Genomic DNA, 22,437 nt, shown 5'->3' with positions numbered 1-22,437 from the left:
TAATGTTGAATAATCGATTCTGTCGAGTAACAAAACGTAATTTTGACATTTCAGTTTGGTCGCGTTCAATAATAAAATTTAAATTTTAAATCTTGACAAAAATATACATAAAATTTAATTTGTTCAATTAACTTAATCGAATACATCAATTTCCCTTATTTCTCCGCTCCCATGTATAAAGAAATGAATAAACAAATATTGATTAATGCCTTTCCAATTACACATATAGTTTTCTTTGCATTATGTTAATTTTTTTGAATGTACCGACGACAAAAACATTTGAACGCTTCTCTTTGCGGCGAATTGACAGGTCAGCTTCAAGCCACTTTTTAGCTTCTCGAGTAGAGTATTTAGTTTTATTTTGTGTTATCATTTAATTTGATTATTAAAATGTATATGTTTATAGACGCAATAGAGCTATTAGATGAATTATAAGTGCACTTACAGTGTTACATAAACTAGCGCTCGGCGGTCCCGATGCATACAACTACATAATACGTCAGTGAATAAATGGTGGCTAGATAATGGATGTGGATGCGCCGAACATATTGAAGCGGTGCAGCAGCGCACCGTTGATCAATGAGGTGGCATCGACGGCTGCGACATCGCCCACGACAACTACAACGCCTAGGTAAAGCTTCGCCTTCTATAGCGGTATGTGGCGGGCCACTGCCTATTTTTGACAGCTACTGAGGTCGGCCGTGGGTGCCGCGCCGTATCGAGCGCTCGCACGGGCGCGGCGGTGACTGCGTCGTGTTGTTTATATCATTTAGCAAACAGTCATCAGTTTGCAGTATCATATTGCAGCAACATGCATGATGATTGCAGCTAGTTGGCTGTCATTGGGGGCACAGGAAGCATTTATTATTTAGAGGTAAGTGCATTGCTTCAGTATCTTACATGTTTCATGCAGTATTTAGTTAGATTAGCTTTCCATTTTCAAGCTGTAATACTTCTAACCATTACTAATATGCTTTATTGAGTAGAACAAGTGTTAAATAGTAGCCCCACCTATTTTTGTTTTGATACTTTGATGTCAAATTGAAGTGTTATCATACACTCCCTTCAACTCTCTTATCTTGTCATTTATTTCTCTCTATATCACCCTAAAGGTTTTACTAAACAACAAGGTAAATACATATAGGAAGCAGGCATAAACTGTAGGGGGCAGCATAGCAGCCCATTGTTTATAGGCACAAAGTGTGAATGTCAAGTTTAAGTTTCCAATTTAGGCCACAAGATGGGAGAATCTACAATGCATAAGAAAGCATGCATGTACTGTAGGAGGCATCACCTGCTTCGGCATGAGGTGTCAATGTCAAGTTTATGTTTCCAATTTAAGCAATAAGATGGCAGACCATCCAATGTGCTTAGTCCCAATAGTAAATAAAATTGATTGTATTGTTTTATGTAATATGAGTAGCAAGCTGCTATGATAAGCGTGTTGTTAGTAAAAACACTGACCTTACCTTTATGAAAGGAAAAGTAGTTCAATAAAAGTGATAAGAAATTAGTTGTTACCGGTGACTTGTAACTTTAACACTTTCAGAGCCGGGCGGTACAAAATGAACACACATTCTTGGCAATGAATGTGTTAACTAGAATCAACCAATTATGTGTTCCCTGTGTGTGTGACAGTGGCACATCCTGGCTGCTATGGGACACATTATTTATGAATAGTTGACAAATTTCAAATGTATGAAAATTCTACATTATTGTCATGTTTAGTGTGATGCATTTAGATATGACCTGAACAAGTGAACATCCACTCTAGCCTAGTGGGTAGTGACCCTGCCTATGAAGCAGATGGTCCTGGGTTCAAATCCCGGGCATTTATTTGTGTAATGAATGAGCGCAGATTTCCTGAGTCATGGGTGTTTTTAATGTATTTAATTATTATGTACCTATATTGTTGTCTGAGTAGGTACTCACAACACAAGCCTTCTTGAGCTCACTGAGGGGCTTAGTCAATTTTTGTAGGAATTTTAAATATTTAAGGACAGATTTAATATTTATTTATGATTAAACAGTAAGTACAGACTACAGACAGACACATTTTATGTTTGACTCTCGGACAGTAATTTTTTTTTAAATCAATAATTGTGTAGTATATTTTATTTTTGTTTTGAATCAATACAAGTGCTTTTAGTGCTGAATGTATAAAGAAAACATGAAACACATAACTATTGTGTGTGTTCTCTATAAACTTATAAAGAATTTCCTTGCAATGGTACTGCTCATTATCTTAACGAACCCGGTATAAAAACAAGCCCTGATATAATGCAAGTTATCTGCTCCATGAACAGATTACAATGGCATTTGCCTCCTGTCTCAAGTGACAAGCCTGCCAACACAGGATTATTGATATCTTGTATGCAATGTTATCTGATGCCGCTGGTACTGTGAAAAGTTATCCAAATAATGAAGAAACTTTTAAAGTTAATTACAAATAAATAAATAAATTTGCTAAAACAAGAGTTCGTATAATATCCATCATTATTATAATTATAGTATGTATTGTTAGTTTTAATTTAGTATTATTTCTGCTGAGTATAAAGATATTTCGATTGTATAAATATGTGGTAGTTTATATATATTTTATTTATTTATGTAGTTTATATTTATATGTATAGTTTGCTTTTTTTTTAATTTACTCAATAGGTATATTTCTCTCTCTGCACCAATTGTAGATATCTCTGTTTGGCCCTATGGTTGACTGGTAGAGAATGCCATTTGGCATTAAGTCCGCCATTTGTACATTGTTGTATATATTTTGTGCAATAAAGTTTAAATAAATAAATAAATATATGATTTATAAGGTATTGCTTTGAAAGGCCTAGTTTATGACACAGTCCTCAGAATATTAAGGCTATCATTACAATTGGTCATTCTACTAATATGTTATAATTGTCAACATTCGTATGTTTGGGTGTTTCTCCATCTCCAACAATGAAATTTCAACACCAAAAGTTTAAATAAATATATGGATTAGGGTGGAGCGAAATTGTTTTTTTTGGATTTTGGTTTTCTAATAGTGACAAAAAGTTGCCTTTAGGGTTTAAGATAAGAAGTTATTATGACGACTTTACTATCAAAAGGGAGTAAGTGCCTCCGCAAGGTCAATGAACTTTTGTATGAAAAATGTTTGTCCTGTATATAGCACCAATAGTACAGTCATTATAGATTTTGACCCGTGAATAATTAGTTCTTGGATTTTTTTTTCGTAGGTCCCTCGGGGGAGTCACTGGGAGTGTAAATTCAAAAAGTAGGCTTAATCAGGCTCCTGCGTATATTCAAAAAATGTTTTTTTTCCAAAAAAACGGTTTTTCTTCAATAACTCGGCCATTTTTGATTTTACAGTAAAACCGTAAGGACAAAAATTGTAGAAAATTTGATTCTCTACAAGTTAGTTCAGTCATTATATCCAAAAAACCAACCCTTCCTGTGAATAATCAGTTCATGGATTTTTTTTTGTACGTCCATCGGGGGAATCACTGGGAGTGTAAATTCAAAAAGTAGACTGAATCAGGGTCCTGTGTATATTCCAAAAACGGTTTTTCTTGAATAACTCGGTCATTTTTGATTTTACAGTAAAACCGTGAGGACAAAAATTTTAGAAAATTTGATTCTCTACAAGTTTGGTCCTCACAATTTTTCTTCTAGGATCGATAGTTTGGAAATAAAATTTGAAAAAAGCGACAAATTCAAAATATTTTCAACATCTCGTTTATTTTCAACTTTACGACATAAATGAAGAGGACTAAACTTGTAGAGAATCAAATTCTGAACAATTTTGGTTCCCACCTTCTTTCCCCCAAAATCGATATTTTAGAAATTAAACCTGAAAAACGCGACAAATTCAAAATATTATCATTATCTCCTATGTTCCACGCTTTACGGCATAAATGAAGGGAAACAAAGTTGTAGAGAATCAAATTCTGAATAATTTTTGTCCTCACGGTTTTAATGTAAAATAAAAAATGACCGAGTTATTCAAGAAAAACCGTTTTTCGAATATACACAGGACCCTGATTCAGTCTACTTTTTGAATTTACACTCCCAGTGATTCCCCCGAGGGACGTACGAAAAAAAAATCCAAGAACTGATTATTCATGGGAAGCGTCGGTTTTTTGGATATAATGACTGGACTAACTTGTAGAGAATCAAATTTCCTACAGTTTTTGTCCTTACGGTTTTACTGTAAAATCAAAAATGGCCGAGTTATTGAAGAAAACCCGTTTTTTTGGAAAAAAAACCATTTTTTGAATATACGCAGGAGCCTGATTAAGCCTACTTTTTGAATTTACACTCCCAGTGACCCCCCCGAGGGACCTACGAAAAAAAAATCCAAGAACTAATTATTCACGGGTAGGGTCGGTTTTTTGGATATAATGACTGTACTACAACTTTGTTTAAGGATTATTTGGATTTAAAATGACAAATTTAGCTTTTTTACTTATTAATTATTCTTTTTTATTTAAAGTTATTATTTTAGGTGAATAAACAGTTCAATCAGGCATTCACTTCTATAGTAATTATTGATTAAACCAGTAGTCAAATATGGGCAGTATACACTGCATTGACGTTTATTTGAAATATAGTCAAATTGACCCAGTAGAGGTCAAAATGTATGTTTTATGTCTTCATTACATCAGCGATGCAAGTGAATCCATGTTATTGCAAAATATAAATACCAATTTGACGAAACTGCGAATTCCAGTTTTCTATCTGATGATTAAGTGGAGGAGGGATACATATCGCTTTGGCCTTAAATATTGATTATAATATTATAAATACACAATTATATTTTTTTAAATATTATATTTCTGAATTATTTATCAAAGTTGATTATTTATGTTTCAGAAGACACTTAGTTTGTCGTTGTATATACTTTTATTGTAATTAATCACGTTTAATATCTTGTCGTCCTGAAGTGGGTTCAAATATATTGCAGAACTTTTTATAAAGTAAAAATAAAAGAAAAAACTCTTTTAACACCTAAATGTATTCCAATCTACATATTTATCTAAAGTAAGAACCTTTTAAAAACAGAGGAAAACAATATTTAACACATACATATGAAAGTAAAAGTTGTTTGCACTCAGGTAGTGTTGGTAGTTTCTTCTTAGGTATTTGAAACCATTTATTATAGTTTATTTAACTGAAAAATAGATAATATCGAAGAAGGAAAACATATTTTTATGATATAAGGACTGTTCAGTTTACTAAGCGGACACTCTTACACCTCTTTTAATCGGCGAATTTAAAATCAATTGACGTACAGCTCATAACAATATAATTAACAATCCCTTATTTATCAATTGCTACATATTTGTTCCCATAATAGTCAAATATTTTTCCCGAAGGACCGAACAAATTTGGAACATAGCAAGTTAGTTCTGCAATAAGGATGCACAGGCTAGTATTCACTGCGAAAAATCGTAAATATGTACAAATTTTCCAAGTTAAACGTGAATAAAATAATTAAAACATTTGCAGAGCATCATATGCTTGAAGATTTTACAAAATCCCGGCACAGAAGCAGCCCGGCCAATCCAGAAACAAAAGTATTGTCATGCGGCTGTTAAAATCAATAAATTACTTATCGGTTCGCGAAATTCCTAAGACAGCAGGCGTTAGAGTAGGCACAGATTAAAATATAAGAACTATGTACAATAAATGGACCCATAGGAAGAAAAAAATGGACAAAAGAATTACAGAGCAGCGAAAGCAATCGAGAAAAAGAAGCGTCAAACTGTACTACATTTTACATTAAGATAAATTTCGTAGCATTTTAATGGACAACGGAAAATGCGTAAAATGTTGCTGTAGTACGTTACCAATGGCCCTGATGCTACCATACCGTTGTAGAAGATCATATATTCGACGAGGAGAGTAACATCAAAATTGACCAATTCATGAAGAAAGTCCTTGTCTGGCAGGCAATTGGTTCCTGTGGCCTTAAAAAGTTTGTTCTATTTTGCGACATGAACTTTGGTTGCGACATTTACAGAAAATAATGCATCTAATAACGAGTACTTTCCGTCTATCAGACGCATAATGTCACCTCTTCATTTCGGCCTGATTTGGCAAGTGCCCACTATGCTGGTCAGAAAGTGAAGCTACTGAATTTGAAAAACATTGATTTCGTTCAAAAACAAGTCAACTCATCTAATTGCCCGGAGCTCCACTCCATCGAGTGGCACTAGACCAATGTGAAGATGCACTTAAAAAAGGGTAGATGAGAAGCTAAAACATTGAAAGAATTCAAACGAATGTTGTTTACAACTTGTCAAAAAGTGTCAAAAATTGATGTGCAGGCACTTGAACGGCGCAACCGTGTAAAAGTACGAAAATCTTACCGATGTTATTATATTATACTATATTTACATTAAAATGTTTTGCGTTGGTTTCCGTTTTTATTATATTTATCTAAATAAAGCGATTCCAGAATTAGAAAAATGTAATTTATACTTTTTTGTGTGTCCGCTTAATAAAATGAACAGTCCTTACAATAATCAATACATACATATCATGTTTTATTTTTTTATTTCGGTTATTTTCACTTTAGCGATGTTGATGCTGCCCGTAATGGATTTTCAAGGCCCATTTCATCAAGCAATATTTTTTTTTAAATTGATACTTACTTTTTTTTTTTTTATTATGCATGGGTTTACTCATGGCCACAGACTAGCCGAGGCGTAGACGTGGCCTACGATGGAGCGAGCTCGCCCAGAAGGTGCCTGTTCACTCTTGATTTGAAGGTTGCCGGGTTATAAGAGCACGGAAATATAGACGCCGGCAAGGAATTCCACTCCTTGGCAGTGCGCATAAGGAAAGTAGAAGCAAAGCGCTTCGTGCGAATTGGCGGAATATCTACCAAGTAAGGATGGAAACCGGCCGTGCGTCTAAAAGTCCGATGGTAAAATGGGGACGGTGGAATGAACTTATATTTTTATTAAATATTTGTTTACTTAGGTGCTTACAATAACTGTATAATTAAATATTTAGGCAGGAAATAAAGCTTTATATCATTTTTGATGGTTACACACGTGTCATGTTTTTCCACTTCTTTAAATATTTTGAAGGTGATGCGGAGGCACAAGATGACGTCATAAAAAAATATAAAAAATCACACAATATACTCTCACAATAAGACAACTTTTCCGCACTATTAGAATTGAATCTACGAAAAAAAAATTTTTTCCATACAAGCGCGCTCCACCCTAATATGGATGCGGTAAAAAGTGGTTGCAAATTGTTGACATTCCACTTTCAAATAAGGCCTGATTCGAATTCAATCTGCCAAATTGAAAACCCTATTAATGGTACTGAAGCTAGCTGAATCAAGATTTGTTTTTCCATAATTTATTGAAAATTTGTTTAAAAATTGTTATTTATAAGTAAATTCATCATTTTCCATTTCTTCCCGCTCCTGTCGTTAGTTTTGTTGTATGCCCTCCATCATACATCCGACAGTGTTTTTTGACAGTTTCTTAGTTTGAGTCCTATCAAGAACAATGTTTATTTTGAAATATTATATTGCATATAGTTTTTGTTGTTTTAACGAACTAATTCCTTGGACACTCCACTCCATACCGTTCAATAGGTCAATACTGTGGGACTTTGTTGAATCAAGTTTTTTGGTCCGATTTCGAGGGTACTGGCTTAAGCATGCTGATTGCCTCATAAACATCGTGGATCATCTCCAAATATTATCAAAGTAATATTGGAAATCCGCATTATTAAACTAAAGCTGCGAACCGTTTCTTTTAGTGATGTTGGTGTCGATTTCTCTGTCGAAAAGTAACCAATGCCCGGTAACTGACACCACATCGACGAAATTCCTGATACGCCAGATATTTGAAGATATGTCTAGATCCTCATTGTTTCATGGATATTGCAATGAAATTACCTTTCAGTATTGGTATAATATTAGGTAACAGGTTATGTTGGAAATTAGTTATGTGCAAGTTTCTTCCATACTTATCAAGTTTTTGACAGCAATTTGGCGCCTAATTAAAAAGACGGCGGCGTTTATTTGATTTTTTTGATCATCTTAGAATTGATAAAAAAAAAAATTTTTTGGTATAATAATTTTGTGATTCTGATAATTATAATGTCGTAGTGTATATATAAAGTAAGCTAGAAAATATCCAAGAAAAATCACTCTGAATTTGTCAAATTTGTTTCGAATCAGGCCTTAGGATGTCGTGAGTTCAAATCTTGGTTTTTACCAATAACTTTTCCGCATTCGTTATCCTTGTTGAGACGCCTCTTCCTTTTTTCTTAACCCAAGTGTACCTACTACCTATCTATACTGCAATTAACAGTGCAATTTTATACACTTGGCGCCACGCCACGCACGCAACACTTCACTACTAAGCAAAGGTCGAAGTTTACTAGCAAAAACACGGCTGATATGCCATTTTGTATCTATTAATGTTAATCAAACTCGCGAGCTCTTATGGTGATGGCGTAAAGGCTATAATAGCTTGTTTATTTGCATTTAGAATGTCGAAACGTTTTGGTACTTTTATGTGATCAGAATGGATATAAAATGTACGAGATGCGTGGATGCAGTTTTTTATTCTCTTCGACAAGCGTTTTTTTGTGTATTCCGTCACTTAGGACTTTGCTCTGCAGACTTTGGTCGGTAGCGGTATTTGGCAAAAAAGTAAATATTTTTGTTGTAAAACTAAACAATCTTTCTTGTAAAAATCGGCTCAAATCATAACCATTCCTTATTTACCACAACATTGGTAAACAGGCATCTGAAGTGACCATCGCGACTTATGGACGATCACTCTTTTCCAACCCTTCATATAATGGCTATGTGCGAAATGCGTATTGGTAACAATACAAACTACGACAAAATACTGTGGAAAAACTTGTTAGCTAAATAATGTGTTCCATCCTCGCCAGGATGGTGTTACAGTCATGCTCAGAACGCATACAAGGACAAATGCAAGCCCCCTACATTCAACACTAAGGGCCATTCCACACTGCTGTTCGACGCAACGTTGGCGCAATTTCCCATAGCGCTGACTAGATGCCGCCGCTCAATACACTAGTGTGCGGTGGCTCTCAACATCTTTGGAAACTTTTGGCTTGGCCGTGTCAGTCCTACAAAAATTAAGATGGATCTCTCAAAACTATACTTAGTTTTCGTACAACATAGGTGTTGTTATTTTTTTCAGGAGTACGTCGATCTTCAGTAGCTTCAGCATGTTTTCCAACAACAACCTGAATCTGCGCACGCGGCGGCACAGCGGCAGTTTCAGCCCTTTAGCCACGCCACATAGCCCCAATGTAAGTTCATCACCTTACCGTTTCTTCTTTACAATTCTAGAAACTAGAGTCTACAAAAGTGATCGCCATCTGACCTTCCTACCCGACACTCATAAAGTACTCATAGATATAAATGGCTTAGGTGGCCCTACTCGGTATACAGTTGAACGGCAGACATAAGATCATTAGTTATGCTGATGATCTGGGGCTATTGGCTCAAAAAAAGGAAGCTGGAGGCCATGGCTAGAATTGCGGAGCAGGAAGGGGAGAAGATAGGTCTCAGAGAAGAACTCCTTGTCTTTTGCCATGTTTAAATTTCTATGCATATTTAAAACAATGCTTAGGTAGATAGAATAGTAGATAGCAGACAACGCACAGCCTATACCTTTGCGGTAGGGACTTCTAAATATATGTTTCCCAATAATTGTAGTGTCACCAGGAAAAGGAAAGTTTTTTTTTTATTCGACTCCCAAGGATATTAAAATGAAGTTGAAAGTAGGTATTTAATGACTTCTACGAGGACGCCGCGGACAAAGAAGCTAGAAAGGTTTTAGAATTCATACAAATCGTTATAAAATTAAAATAGATCTCTAGTTATTACGAATTCGGTCACTATTATTATTTATAACGTGGTCTCGATACTGACCCAAATTGCCAGTTTCGGAAATAAATGGAGTCGCACAAAACTGTCGTCTGTTGAGCTGACCTGATGACCTCAATTTAACACATGCCTTCTTGGAATTTCGTTAGTTTTATTTTTATTATTCTGTAAAATGTGAATATATGACGAAAGTTTGTATGAATTTGTAATAAATTTGTTTCGAACAGCAATTTAGTTCTGTAATCATAAAACCATCATTAGAATAGAATACTCTTTAATGGCACACCTCAGTAAAAATATATAAAAGAAATAAAAACCGGGCAAGTGCGAGTCGGACTCGCGCACGAAGGGTTCCGTACCATAATGCAAATAAGGCAAAAAAAGAACGGTCACCCATCCAAGTACTAACCCCGCCCGACGTTGCTTAACTTCGGTCAAAAATCACGTTTGTTATATGGGAGCCCCACTTAAATCTTTATTTTATTCTGTTTTTAGTATCTGTTGTTATAGCGGCAACAGAAATACTTACATCATCTGTGAAAATTTCAACTGTCTAGCTATCACGGTTCGTGAGATACAGCCTGGTGACAGACGGACGGACGGACGGACGGACAGCAGAGTCTTAGTAATAGGGTCCCGTTTTACCCTTTGGGTCTCTTCTTCTTAGTCGGTACACTCTTGCCAGAGTGGTCGTGGTCATCATTGTAAATCTCGATGAGTGATGATCTTGCTAATACGGCGCCATTCGTCGCCACCCTTTGGGTACGGAACCCTAAAAACCAACGGATTAAATGTATTACGAGAGGCAGACAACAGACGGTTTTCAATCAATATGGATATTTTTATTAATAAATTAACAGTATTAAGGTCAAAGTGTATAGTATAACGTATGTTTACATTTGGTTAATAGTGCTATGCAAACAGTCGACACAAAAATAGCCATATTGGTAAACTGCAAGTTAATGTTGTTTGCAAAAGTGCACACCTCCATACATTTCATGCATGCATTAATAAAGTCCTGTATAGACCGACCGCCTGCGCGGTACGGGGGCGACGGGGTTGGACGACTAAGGGTGGCGGGGAAGGTGCGAGCGAGTGTACGCCTGCCGCCCGCACCTTCCCCGCCCTATACCTTGCAGTGGCGGCGCGTCCATAAAAGCCGATTCCCACCGGCTTACCTGTTTTTGGACGTTTGAGCAGAGTTGTAAAGGAAATATATGTAAACCAAATTAGCCCTGGCTTGCCTATGGGTATTATGTTTGACGCGCCGCCACTGATACCATGCCTCCCTTGCTTGCCGGCTGCCGCCTTGCGGTCTATAGTAATACTTATATGTTATTTTAGAATTGCTGGGGCCCTCGCGCGCCGCGCGTCAACCAACTACGCCTTGAGGAGTGCGCCGACGTCAGCAACACGCGGGAGGTCGCTCACGAGAGAGAGGTCCACTCCGCCATGCAACTTGGCCAGTCTTGTGAGGACCTCACACTGCCAGGGCTGTCCAACTCACCCACTAGAGTCACCAGGTGTGTATACTGATGTTAAGATATCTGAGGCGGTTGATCAAACGTCAGTCAGCCAAGGAGTGCCGTCAGCAACACGCGAGAGGTCGCACACGAGAGAGAGGTCTACTCCGCCATGCAACTTGGCCAGTCTTGTGAGGACCTCACGTTGCCAGGGCTGTCCAACTCACCCACTAGAGTCACCAGGTAATGTAGTTGTTGAAAGGTCAGTCAGCCAAAAAGTGTATTAACCAAAGGTCCATAAGAAACCTATACATTATAATCAATTAATCACACTGGTTTTGAGAATGAAGTGGATCGTAAAAACGTAAACAGATATTTTAGGTTATATAAAAATTAAGGAATGTTTGCGGTCCAGGAAGTTTTTCTAATTCAATTTATGCGACCCAAGCCCAAGAAAAGCGCCAAATTTCATACAATTGGGGCTGTGAAAAAGAAGCAGAGGCCTGGCTGCGGCCGTCAGTTCAACAAACTTATAACAAAAATAATCTTTTTGTGGGACTCGGTCGATTTGTGTAATATTGTCTCATAATCATTACGTGGGCCATTCTGAAAGTTTCTGGTATATGAGACGACTTATTGTTTCTAAATGGCCAGTTCCTGGTCCAATTTTCAGTATGCCCTAAGTATTTAGCTTAGACATGTTTAATAAATACTCACATTTCCTCAGGTTACCTCAAGTGGTATCCCCGTCCCCTACGCGCAAGTACATGACGCGCCGGAGCCTCTCGCCCATCGCCATCCGCGCCTCCAGCTTCAGCCCCGTCACGCTGCGCAAGCGCCGCGGCGACGAGCCCGACTCCCCCCTCCCCAAGCGCATGTGCGACCGCCTCACCCCCTCCACGCCCGGCACGCCCGGCACGCCAGGCACGCCCGGCACACCCGGCACGCCAGATTCAGACTCGCTGGAGTGCACGTTCCGGCCGGTGTCGCCGCGCGCACCCATGGGCGAGAATCATAAGAGTGAGAACACTAGCTAATAGATCGTGGCGGCCTGGTGTACGGAATGCGAGACTCGCCCGGCGTGTTTCCAGACGTTGAAAGTTGAAAAACAAAACGTAATTTAATTACTAATATATTGGAATGTTTGCGTTTAAAGAACGTAGGCCTATTTCCTGAAAAGTAAATATAATCGTTTAAAGACTAGCATTTTATCTAGCAAGTCATGTATTCTATTGCTAATGTATTGGAGACATGCTGGGTTTTATGCATCATATTCAATGCAAACGTACGAACCGATTATAAAAAATACATGATGTAATGTTGATTGTGAATTTTATTGGTACGGTCGTCACCAGATATGTCGAAGCGGCCGAGGTGTTCAAAAATATCTTGACAATAGAGGCGTGTCCAGATATTATTAAGCACCTTGACTGCTCCAATATATCTGATGGCGACTGTACCATAACATCTCTGATTTGAAATATTTTAATTATAATTACAATTAAAAAAGGTTTCTGATCGGTTCGTACTTGCATGGATATTTGCATAAATTAGTCAAATTTCGTAAATTCAGGCGGTGGTAGTGTAAGGTGTAATATGTATAGGGTTCTACGTGTTATCCAATGTTTGTAGGCTAGGAGTATCCTAGGGAGACTGCGTCATTGTGGGGGCATAGACAAATTGATTTCTTTACGTTTCAGTTTGATTTGGTTTGTGGGTTTTCTACGTAGTTACTTCTGGTACGGGCTATTTAAAAACTAAAGTTTGAGTCGAGGAATTTTATTTTCAGTTCCTTTTCGTACCTTGTCACAGTGACAAAAGTAAGTATGAGGTCCAACTTTCATATTGATTGTCACCGTGACAAGATACGAATATTAAATTCTTTGAATGTACCATGTTAAGACCCTTTAGCGAGTTTATAATTTTGAAAAACTCGTGATTTTCTGTTATAAGTATAGTTCGTTTTTTTTAGCATTAGAAATAAGGTGTAAGGGAAAATCTTGATGTGTCTTTTAATTGAGAAACACATTTTAAAAATAAGTTACGGCAAATATGTAACAATTATGAATCTAATACGATCATTTATATTCTTCTGCTTTCATAAATGATAGTTACTGATTTTTAATAAGCGTATTTCAAATAAAAGACATGCCGAAATCGCTTACCTTCTTCCAAGTTCTTTCTAATGCTAAAAAAACGAACTATAGAATGGAATCCTACATTTATTAAGAAATATTTCGTTTTTAATTAATCTACTCTAAATTGTTTTTCTTCTTTGCCTAGATGTGTAAGCCCCCACGATGGCGTAGTCCCCCAATAATTATCTAGGAAATGTAAACGTAGCTTTTAGGAAAAACGGGAGCCCTAAATAGCCAAAGCATCCAAAACTTTACTGTATATAGTTAGCCGCGTTGCTATATTGAACGCTCTGTATATAATTTATTGTAAGTCTTAGCTGTTATGTTCAAGTATTTCGAAGTCCGTAGGTCGATTCGAATAGTTTTTGTTTATTTCCATACAGGGATCAGAGGGACCGCGAACCACGTTCGACGTGTTGCCTCTCTGTCGCTCTTGTAAATACGTACGTAAGTGTTACAGGGAGGCAACACGGGAAACGTGGTTCGCGGTAGGCCCTCGGGAGAATCAAATTGAATGTCGATTTCAGCGGGATCTAAGATCTTATCTCCACAACATCTTAAATGGTGAAACTCTTGTACTATTTAAATGTATTTAGTAAGAACTTTGCCCATCATGGAAAACTTACGATAAAAACCAGATTTTTCATACCTTTCTATTGAGAAATTTTCTTCGGTTATATAATAACCGAAGAAAATTTCTCATGTTTTACTACGAATTTGTTATAGTACGAATTATTCGCGCAAGTAGCCCTCGCCATTGTTGCACACACAATGTACGATGTCATGCGACGTGTGCAAGTGCATTAAAACTACCTTTCTAGTTAAATTTAAACGTTTCTAGAGTTAGACCAAGAAAAGTCTGCAACGATTTTAATAGCATGCGCATTGTGTTATATATACGTCATAATTTCATAGAAGTTTGACGTTTCAAATGTGCGTTGCAGACTTTTCTTGGTCTAACTCTAGAACTTAGGTATTTAGACCTGCTGAAACGTCATTCTTAGGTTAAAACTCACTTCTCACCGGTAGCGTTAGTATCTTAGTTCAGTTCGTCTTGCGTTGTGTACGTCACATAAAACCATATCTATAGTAATTTGTATAATAACCATAGCGTAGAAATAACGATTTAAATAGCCATTTTGCACCAGTGATTAGAGTCAGACCAAGAAAAGTCTGCAAATGTTTTGAGAGCACACGCAGTGCAAGTGTTATTTATACGTCATAATTTCATAGAAGTTAGACGTTTAAAATAACACCTGCACTGCGTGTGCTGTCTAAATCTCTGCAGACTTTTCTTGGTCGCCCACGCTGTTAACTGGCAGTTCGTGAACCTTATTACAAAAGGCATAAGGTCCACCGATGGACAGTTAAGAGTGTTGCTGTTTGTACAGTCGCCATCAGATATATCGGATCCGCCAAGGCGCCCTCAAATATCTGAACACGTCTCTATTGTCAAGGCGTTAAAGTGCGTGTTCAGATATTGTGAGCACCTCGGCTGCTCCGATATATCTAATGGCGACTGTACTATGAGAAAACGATTCAACCTACTTGTGTTTTGTAGAAGGTGCATATAAGTACTAGTGAAACTTATCGAACGATCTATATCGTTGTAAAAATTACCAGTCTCACCATAATATTGAAATTGTGTCGTCCCAGATTGGAATTCGATTCAAATCTAGCACCTTGGAGGATATTAATCAATAATCATTTATTTCGAACAAAAGTCCATATAACCAACCCAAATGGAGACGCCTTGTCTGTACAAAACAGTCTGCCGATTTTTGCGGGGGAGGGGCACGTCAAACGTATACGTAACCACAGGGCGGACACGCCATACATCGAAAATCATTTGCGTTTATGTGTGTGCACGGCACGTCTGTACACGCGTCATTGTGTGAGTAAGTGGCTAAGGGTTGACTCGTGCGGCGCGCGGGGAAGGCGAAGCCGAGGTTTGCCGAGGTCGGCCGAAGGACACGACGAGCGGCCCGCTGCGTTGCATAATTCGACCGAAATACGTAAAAAAACAAAATATAGGTTTATGTTTTATTTCGCTCCAATTGTTGAATTGGCTTTGTCAGTTTATAGTCCTGCACGTACTTGGACTTTCAACACGCCATTATTAAATGTACCTTATTGTTGATGCCTATTGATTATTTTATATAACATACACAATTAATTCTTAAATTCTTAAAATTAAATTAAAAATCAAACGCGAATGTCCCGCGACCAACAAGTTCTTTTTTGTGAAAAGAGTGTTAAACTAAAAATAAAACATTTCCGAGGAATATCTGTGTAGAAGGTCTAGTTACCTTAGGTACTTTAAATATTAAATGTTGGCTTAACATTCACAAATTCAACGAACGGGTTTTAATTCATATGATATTATTATTTTTACGCAAAAGTATAGCCTTATTTACTGATACATATTTCGTCTCTTTGGAAAACTATATTATTATTCATTTCTACAATAAGTAGGTGCCCGTACATCGCACAATACACCGGCATTTTGAACGTTGCGTCATCGCGTCGCGGCGTCGCTAGCCGAACTGAGCGTATGTCAGGAGTCCGTCAGAACTCAGTCGCGGGCAAAGAATATAATACTCACTAGGAGAAGAACGGTAACTCCATACAAAAAAATGTCCCCAACCGTTTATACGTTTATACTAGAGGCGCCGTCTTTGTGTACCAGTGGAACTAAAGTTGACAACCGGTTTAGCCTGGCGGGTATTGGTAGGTATATAGTAATTCTGTTGATAAACATATTTGTTATCTTCATATCACGAAATATATGAAAGGTGCAAATAAACCCTTGTTTCTGGTATTATCAATTGATTTAAATAAAAGGCATGTTTATGTTTATAACATTGTATTCATTATTAAAAAATGTTTTACATATAGAAATATACACTGAAAACTGGCAACTGGCAACTTAATAAAAAAATAGACATTAATAAAGCGCATTCACAAAGTTTTCAGTATAATACAATTAACATGAGGCGTGCCTACCTATTACACTTTACACACAGATACACTACACTTTACACACGGCATTTTACACAGATTTCCAACTTGTATTCCTACATTTCTTCACGGTTGATTAATACGCTTTCCAGATGCGTTATGACTCGGTTCCTTCTGAACCCACTTAAGCTGTAAATTTCACTCTGGCTGCTTCAACAGCCGTTGCTCCGCATTTAGCACATTGCTGTAATCCATGTAGGTACAGACTTACAGTCTTAGGTGGTAGTACCGCTACGTTGTATTTATTATTTATAGATTTAATAAATAAAATTTTCGTTATGAACTTTAACCACAGCAGTTGGACAAAGTCATTGACAAATATATTTTTGTATTATGGTGGGTAGACGTACCTACCCTCCATATATTTTATGAACATTGATAAAGACAGTTGGAAGCAAATACAGTAGAGTCCGGTTATAACGACGCCCAAGGGACCGCTGATATTACGTCGTACTAACCGGACGTCGTACAAAACAAACTGCCAATTTTAATATATTTTTTCAATCAAAATAATTACATCATTTTGTATTTATTAATATTTATGCGACAATTAAATAAAAAAGAAAACATTCCTTTTAAAATATTTTTTACGTTAGTATTACGACACCTTGTCAAAATAGAGAGACTTGTGTGTTTAGAAGAAGCCACTTTTCAATGTACGCGTACTCACTCGTCATCCGCAAATTACTCGAATCCCGTAAAATAAAAAGTCGTAATTCTTGGAGATCTAATCAAGATGACGTTGTTTTATCACACAGTTTCTATGGCCACCTCCTGTGTCCATCATCAGATCAGCTCGAAGGTACCTATCAAAATATTGCATAGATACCGAACTTACATAATTATGTACTTATGTGAAGTTTAAGCTCAATTGAATAATGGGAATTGGGTTTTATTTAGTTTACGAAAGTATTAGGAAGAGCAAGTTTACGAAAACTCACGTGACTATTTCATCTTGCTCCGTATAGACAAAAGGGGAGTTGGGTGTGCGGGACGGAGTAAGCTTCTTACCAACAATTTATTTGTAAAACTACGTCGCTCGTCGTTGTAACCGGACTTGACGGACGGATTTTGTGTCAATATCCGTCGTTAAAAGCGGTCGGTCGTTATAAGCGGAGTCGTAATAAACGGTTGTTCTTTCATAGTAGCTTGTACTAAAACCAAACAAGTGCCTATACTTACGTCGCTATAAGCGGTTGGTTGTTATAAGCGAAGTCGTACTAACCGGATTCTACTGTATTCAATTTTAAAACTTAATCGCGTATAATTAAGTTTTAAGCGTTTTAAGTCCCGTTTTATGATTAATAATATATAAAATTCGTGATAATTTAAATCAGAGTTGGGAGCAATGTTGCTGTAGAAAAATGTTTTTATTTTTATTACTCGCAATTTTTTCTCGGAGGCCAACGCACACATAGAAGCTACAGGCGCACACATGCGCAATTATTTGGGGACATAACTTTCTTAGGAAGTGAACAGGCCTTGGTCGCGGGGCGAGGTAATCCGAGTCGGGGCGGGGCGGTGCGTGTCCGTTCTGTATGATAATACTATTACTTATTCTGTGACGTAACGTAAAAATAGTTATGTCAGATAAACGTCAGTCCATACAATGCGTATGACCATTGGTCATAGAGTTTCGACAGAGGGGAACGCCTGTTATTGGCTACTCCGTTTGGTTTGGTTATATCCTCCAAGATTAGCACCCTTTTCAAAAATCATTGCCAGGTTGTTAACTTCATTGTTGTTAAGCGCATTTTTATTGTATTTTTGTACTGTGTACATCTTGTTTTGTGGAATCTGTGAACCCTATCAAACTCATGTGAATATTATACTATTGTTGCGGTCATAACTATACAAATTTTTACCATTAGCCACTGAAACAAGTAAAAATGTTCTGGTAAACCATATTTTAAATGTAACCAACTGCAGACTGCAATGGTTGGCCAGCTTGTGTTTATGATCGTGACTATATCCCCGATTTTGGAACTAAACTTGTGTGAACTGTATTCCCATGCCGTACGAACGGTTTTGTATCGGCAACCGTCTAAAGCGTTTTGTAACTTTTGTAAGAGTTGTAGACTCCAGAGGTACCATTGTTTTCGAAGGTGATTAAATCACGTCAGGAAATAGATATTTTGTTTTATTTGCCCCACTATTCTAGAATCTAGAGTAACCAGGCCGCGTAGCCAAGATGCCAATCGCTTAAGCTCCGAAACGATCGAAACACAACTGTCACTATCGCACTAATATGGAAGAGTGATAGAGAGACAAAGCTTTTCGTTGTCGAAGCGATAGGGATTGTAACCTTTGCTAGGCCGGCAGCACGCAACTGGCCGCGTAGCCAACATGCCAATCGGTTACGCTCCGTAGCGATCGAAACGCAACTGTCATTGTCGCACTAATATGAAAGAGATAGACACGAAGTGTTTCGCTGTCGAAGCGATAGCGATTGTCACCTTGGCTAGGCCGGCTGGTTACGTCACTTACATCAGGGACGCCTATACATAGGCGTCGTACAAACGACAAGACTCCCAATCGTGTACATCGGTGGACCTTGCTACAAAAGGCATAAGATCCACCGATGTACAGTTAACAGTGGAGGCGATGGTACAGATGTACTGCATTTTCCATCGTATTTTCACGGAAATGTACGAACGTGTCTTTCTATTTCAGTCAGTCTCGGTACAAAAAGTACTGACGTTGACTGAAGTAGCATGACAAATACGAACGTTTCCGAGAAAGTACGATGTAAAACAATTATGCACGACATCTGTACCTATAACGGAGTTTCCATTCTCGAATAACGAAGTTTTAAAATATGAATTCATCGGAAACCTGGTGGTTATTGTTTATTCGGAAATTAAGAAGGCAGGATTACCAAACCAAAATCACTTTATTTACAAGTTGGGGTTTTACATCAGTTTTGTATAATTAGACGACAAATGATATTAGGTAAAAACAGCATTAAAATTGAATTATTCTAAAACTTATCATTAATGAACAACATTATTATTATAACATTCCAATATTTTGTACTCTTTAAAATGTGATAAATTACAAAACATACGACAAATGCTGTGAACAGTCTCACAATAATTACTATGTAAAGTTTATTATTAAAACATTACAAAAATCCATTATTAATAATTGTTATAATTAAAAGAGTATTAGCAAAGCTTGCCAAGTACATATTTTATATAAAAATATCTGGACACGTCCATTGCGAGCCTAGGTCCGGTCTGGTACCTTGGAGTTGCTTTAAGTCTAGTCTAGTATTTAAGCGTACAATTTTAGGACGACGCGCGGGCGAGCGAACACTCAATAGCGAGTAAAACTATTTACCTTTAAAATTAAATAATACCCATTTGAATGTGCACTAATCCACAAATATATTATTTACTGATATTTAGTTAGTGAAGTCGTAGGAATAAATACGTTATTTCGAAATGTTTGAGAATTAACATCGGTAAATTTTATATTTGTGGATCAGTATTCATATAAATAGGATGTGTTTCAAAATACAGTTTCGCCACCCGGGAATCTCCAAACCTTAGCATATTTTAGTATCTACGGCTTTCCGACTGCATTACGCCATTTATTTAAATGTTAAATCAATCCGTATGTTAAAAAATTTACTACAGGAAGACAATAACACTAAATAATATTTATAGAGGAATAAAGCGGAAAAACATTGGAATGTGGGTACTATTAGGTATACGTTTTTGGTAAAATTCCATCTACTTACTGTAAATTTGCGCGGGAAAGCGGACAAGGTTGGCAATGATTTTGGTTTTTTTTTTCAAACAGTTTGACAATTACAAAGAAACTTTGAGCTTCAACAAGTTAAACTTAGTTTCAATTTGTGCTCTGTGGTCAGATTTTTGCCATTCACATATGGCACATTAAATAATTAAGTAGCTCTTCCAAAAGGTAAAAAAAATACCTTAACATTAAAAAGTGTCAGTCTCTCTTTCGGTGTTTTTTGTTCTCTTTACGAAAAAAAGATTGTAAATAAACTTTGCATAAAAAGCAAATATTATAAAGACTTTAAAGCGTTATAACAATTCGCATTTCGTCATGCTCCCGCTTAAATGTAAACCTTTAAGTTAACGCTACAATTATCCTACGCTCTACCAATTCTCTATTTAAGGTACAATTCCGAACAGAGTGGCGTCGACAGCAATTGACGCGGCAATAGAGCCGGACCAAGATAACTGTGCATGACATTCGAAATGAAAAACTGGCAATATAATCATTAAAGTCAAATTTCTATGAAAATATGACGGCTGCGTTTCCATCAGAGATCTGCGAGGATGCGTAGCGAGGGATGTTTTTATTAAGAATCACCTCCACTTTGTTTTCTTCAGTCAGCCAGCGTTTAGTGATTCTATTATATGACAACCGGTCTGGCCTAGTGTGGTGTAGTGGGCTGCCTGTGAAGCCGATGGTCCTTTGGTTCGCATCCCAGTAAAGGTATTTATTTGTGTGATGACACAGATATTTGTTCCTGAGTCATGGCGGTTTTCTATGTATATAATGATTTACATATTATACATATATATCGTTATCTGAGTACCCATAACATGCCTTCTTGAGCTTACTGTGGGACTTAGTCAATCTGTGTAAGAATGTCCTATAATACTACTTACTTACTCCGTTGGCTCAGCGACCCAAAATGAATATGAATGAAAATGATAATATTTATTATTGGTTCTTAACAAACACATCCCTCCCTACGCATCCTCGCAAATCTCTAGTGGAAACGCAGTTTTATAATGACACTCTTCACTTTGTTTTAGTCAGTGCAAAGTTAGGTTAGACGGACCGTCTCTGCCGCTCCGTTCGAAAAGGTTCCTGTCTGGGGCAGTGAGCGGCCGCCTCGTCTAGGTACATTACAAGTATACATACAATTATCATCATAACGAGAACAATTTGTCTAAAATTAATTGGTCAGATCCTATCTCTAGTTTTAAATAGCGTTGTGGCACCTTACATTAGCAAACCGTAACAATGCGACAAAGCTATTTATATAACAACTCGCGTAATGTCACCGTTAGAAAGTCTCTTGAATTCTTACCGATTTAAATCTTACGTCTAGCCGATGTTTCTGTACAAAATTGAATTTCACTGGAAATGTTCTGAACTAGTTATTTTTATTAGTACAGTAATGCCAGCCGTTTAATGACTATCGGTTATTGAACTTATTTCACTATTGCACTAGAGAATTTATCTGGTAGAATTAAGTCTACAGAGCATGAATAATTTTACACATTGACTTGTCATAGACATAAATTATGTGAGATAATTCGCAAAATCCACAGCACAACAATTGATGTAGTGCACAATAGTTTGCCATCGTATTTTCTCGGGAACGTTCGTATTTGTCATGCTACTTCAGTCAACCTCAGTACTTTTTGTACTTAGACTGACTGAAATAGCAAGACTCGTTCGTGCGTTTCCGTGAAAATACGATGGTAAAGGGTTATGCGCTACATTTGTACGAGTGATCATATGTTGACAAGTAAATTTCCCAAATTTGTACATGCTCTACTTTATTGCAGTAGTTTTTATTATTCACTTAAAAACCGTAGGTTACCGATAGCCATTGTAAGTGGCAGTCTGGCCATCGAATAACGGCAGTGGAAAGTAGCTGGTCTAACCATCACTTTGGCCGGCTGGTGGTAGTTCTTGACAATCATAAGTGCATTGTAATATGCCTAAAATTAAGAATAAAGACACTGTAAAACCTCAAGATGTACAGTTGTAGTGCACAATTGTTTTCCATCGTATTTTCATGGAAACCTACGAACGTGTCTTGCTCTTTCAGTCAGTATCGGTACAACAAGTACTGAGGTTGTCTGAAGTAGCATGATAAATACGAACGTTACGAAAAGTACGATGGAAAACAATTATGCACTAGGTT

General features: G+C 37.2%; 1 protein-coding gene across 1 annotated transcript; it reads left to right on the top strand.

Annotated features, from left to right (window-relative positions):
• Nucleotides 1-280: 280 nt before the first annotated feature.
• On the top strand, nucleotides 281-14,289 carry LOC134664054 (uncharacterized). Its single transcript, XM_063520624.1, has 4 exons — nucleotides 281-631; nucleotides 9,201-9,312; nucleotides 11,237-11,415; nucleotides 12,083-14,289. Exons 1-4 carry the CDS (start codon nucleotides 525-527, stop codon nucleotides 12,390-12,392), a joined length of 708 nt encoding a protein of 235 aa, XP_063376694.1. The 5' UTR covers nucleotides 281-524; the 3' UTR covers nucleotides 12,393-14,289.
• The last annotated feature ends 8,148 nt before the right edge of the window (nucleotides 14,290-22,437 follow it).

Source organism: Cydia fagiglandana, chromosome 4, assembly GCF_963556715.1.
Source record: "Cydia fagiglandana chromosome 4, ilCydFagi1.1, whole genome shotgun sequence".
Lineage (NCBI taxonomy): Eukaryota > Metazoa > Arthropoda > Insecta > Lepidoptera > Tortricidae > Cydia > Cydia fagiglandana.
The sequence above is the reverse complement of the archived record's forward strand: the minus strand, read 5'-3'. Positions and strand labels throughout refer to the sequence as shown.